The sequence below is a fragment of the Centropristis striata genome, chromosome 4 (genome assembly GCF_030273125.1).
Source record: "Centropristis striata isolate RG_2023a ecotype Rhode Island chromosome 4, C.striata_1.0, whole genome shotgun sequence".
Classification (NCBI taxonomy): domain Eukaryota; kingdom Metazoa; phylum Chordata; class Actinopteri; order Perciformes; family Serranidae; genus Centropristis; species Centropristis striata.
In genome coordinates, this window is record NC_081520.1 from 17,118,106 (window position 1) to 17,120,651 (window position 2,546).

Below are 2,546 nucleotides of genomic sequence, written 5' to 3' on the forward strand. Positions count from 1 at the left end.
ACTGGATCAACATTTGGAACCAAAAAGAAACAAAGAAAAACCAACATAAATGTGATCTTGTGATTGTGTATGATCCTGTCATCCAACTAGGCTATTCTAGTGAGACTCTATTTTAAATGTCTTTTTTTAGTCATTTTGTGTCTTTTTTTTTGTAATTTTGTGTCTTTTTGTGTGTGTGTGTGTGTGTGTGTGTGTGTGTGTGTGTGTGTGTGTGTGTTTTTTGTCATTTTGTGTCTTTTTTTTAGTCATTTTGTGTCTTTTTTTGTCCTTTAGTCCAACATAAAATGTGATTTTGAATCTTTTTTTTAAACTTTCAAAACATTATCATGCTCAATAAAGAATTTTAGTTGAAAATATAACGGGTATATGAGGGTTCCATCCAGTTCTATCATTTTATACTAAATATATTTGAGCTTGTCTCCAGTTTTACTTGGTATATCATCATCAAACTGAAACTGGCCTCATGGAGTTTACAGCCAGAGACTCCAGAGGGTTAAATCGTCCCTTCATTCCATCAGCAACATGTCAGGGTGTGATAAAAGTGTCTATTCTGAATAAAAACTAAAAAGTCTTTTCTCCTCTGTGTCTCCCAGAGAGAGTTTGTCCCATGGCTTTGCAGGAACTGGGCATCAGCCTGTCCATGGCCGGCGTCGCTGGGACCATCCTGATCTGCGCTCTGCCCATGTGGAAGGTGACGGCGTTCATCGGCACCCACCTGGTGGTCATGCAGGTGTTCTGGGAGGGTCTGTGGATGTCCTGCGTCAGCGAGTACACGGGTCAGATGCAGTGTAAGCTCTATGACGCCCTGCTGGACCTGGCGCTGGACCTCCAGGCGGCCCGCGGCCTCATCTGTATCAGCCTGGTGCTGGGCTGTTTGGGCTTCCTCATCTTCCTGCTGGGAGCACGCTGCACCAACTGCCTGAGCCACCCCAGGATCAAGGCTCGGGTGGTGCTGAGCTCCGGGGCCATCTTCTGCTTGGCGGCCCTCGCCACCCTGCTCGCTGTTTCCTCCACGGCCAACTCCATCATCATGGATTTCCACAACCCACGCGTCCCCGAGGTGCTGAAGCACGAGCTCGGAGCAGCCTTGTATGTAGGCTTTGTGACGTCTGGGCTGCTGTTCTGTGGGGGGGCCATTCTGTGCTCCAGCTGCCCGCCACGGAGGGCCCGGTTCCCCTCCGGAGGGTACACGCTGGCCAGGACACCCACCCGCAGCAGCTACGCCATCAAGAACTATGTGTGAGGTCAGGACTGAGCACAGATCATCAACAAGTCACAAGTACTCAACTGTCCATGAATGCATCCGGCCAAACATACAGTAGATATTGAAGAACATAGCGTTAATTACCAAAAAAAGACACAGAATTACCAAAAAAGACCCAAAATAATTAAAAAAGACACAAAATAATTAAAAAATTACACAACATTATTTTTAAAAAGACACAAAATTACCAAAAAAAGACACAAAATTACCCAAAAAAGTAATTAAAGGGACCTTCCACACACAACACGGTAAAGTGCCATTCATATACAACTCACATTAAACTCTCATATCAAGGTGGGGCCCACAAAATATCGTCATGAGGGCCGCAATTGGCCCACAGGCCGCAAGTTTGAGACCCCTGCTGTACAGGATACGACACCTTTTGACCTTTGACCCTCACAGCGGACAAAGGAACAAACTCTTTTAATGTTTTTTCATATGTCATCAAAGTTTGCATTATAAATCTGTTATCAGTTGAATATTTTTTTTATTATTGGGACTTGTCCTGCCTTAACTTTATTCAACCAAGACAAAATGACTTGAGTTATGTGTCTCATCTTTTTTAGAACAGCTGCAATCTGTCAAAATGAATCATAATATGAATTTCCCTGCTCTAACAAACTATGATTTTGTTGCCAATTCCTTTCACAAAGAAAACCAGAGAATTGGTTTGTGCCCCTGCTGCCGAATGTGCATGTATTTCTAATCAGTAGAAGATTAAATCCATCGTGTTTGAGTCACCTTTTTTAGAGGAATTTAAACAGAGAATATGTGCCATGCTTAATGCTTGTGTTCTTGTGATCTGCGTCTTAGAATAAAAAATAAACACTGTGAACATGTGCCAGTTTTCTGCAGTGAGAAAAGTGTTCAAATAAGTTTCCATGAGGTGTGCACTGCAAAAAAGGTGTGTCTAAAAGCAAGATAAAAACACTAAATCTGAGGGAAATGATCTTGCTGCATGGACAGATAATTTCACTTGACAAGAACTCTATGGAGTCTTAAAGGGCTATTTTGTCCATTTTTTAATCCTTTTCGTGTCTTTGTAAGTCATTTTGTGTCTTTATTTGCCATTTGTGTCATTTTGTGCCCTTTTTTAGTCATTTTGTGTCTTTTTTTGGTCATTTTGTGTCTTTTTGGTCATTTTGTGTCTTTTTTTTAGTCATTTTGTGTCTTTTTTTTAGGTCATTTTGTGTCTTTTTTAGTCCTTTAGTCCAACATAAAATGTGATTTTGAATCTTTTTTTTTTTTACTTCCAAAACATTATCATGCTCAATAAAGAATT

At 41.3% G+C, this 2,546-nt stretch overlaps 1 protein-coding gene across 1 annotated transcript; it reads left to right on the forward strand.

Annotated features, from left to right (window-relative positions):
* The first annotated feature begins 604 nt into the window (after nt 1-604).
* cldnj (claudin j) lies at nt 605-1,243 on the forward strand. Its single transcript, XM_059331510.1, has one exon. It carries the CDS (start codon nt 608-610, stop codon nt 1,241-1,243), a length of 636 nt encoding a protein of 211 aa, XP_059187493.1. The 5' UTR covers nt 605-607.
* The last annotated feature ends 1,303 nt before the right edge of the window (nt 1,244-2,546 follow it).

Coding starts and splice junctions, on each gene's coding strand:
- cldnj (XM_059331510.1), top strand. CDS start 608: ATGGCTTTGCAGGAACTGGGCATCAGCCTGTCCATGGCCGGCGTCGCT.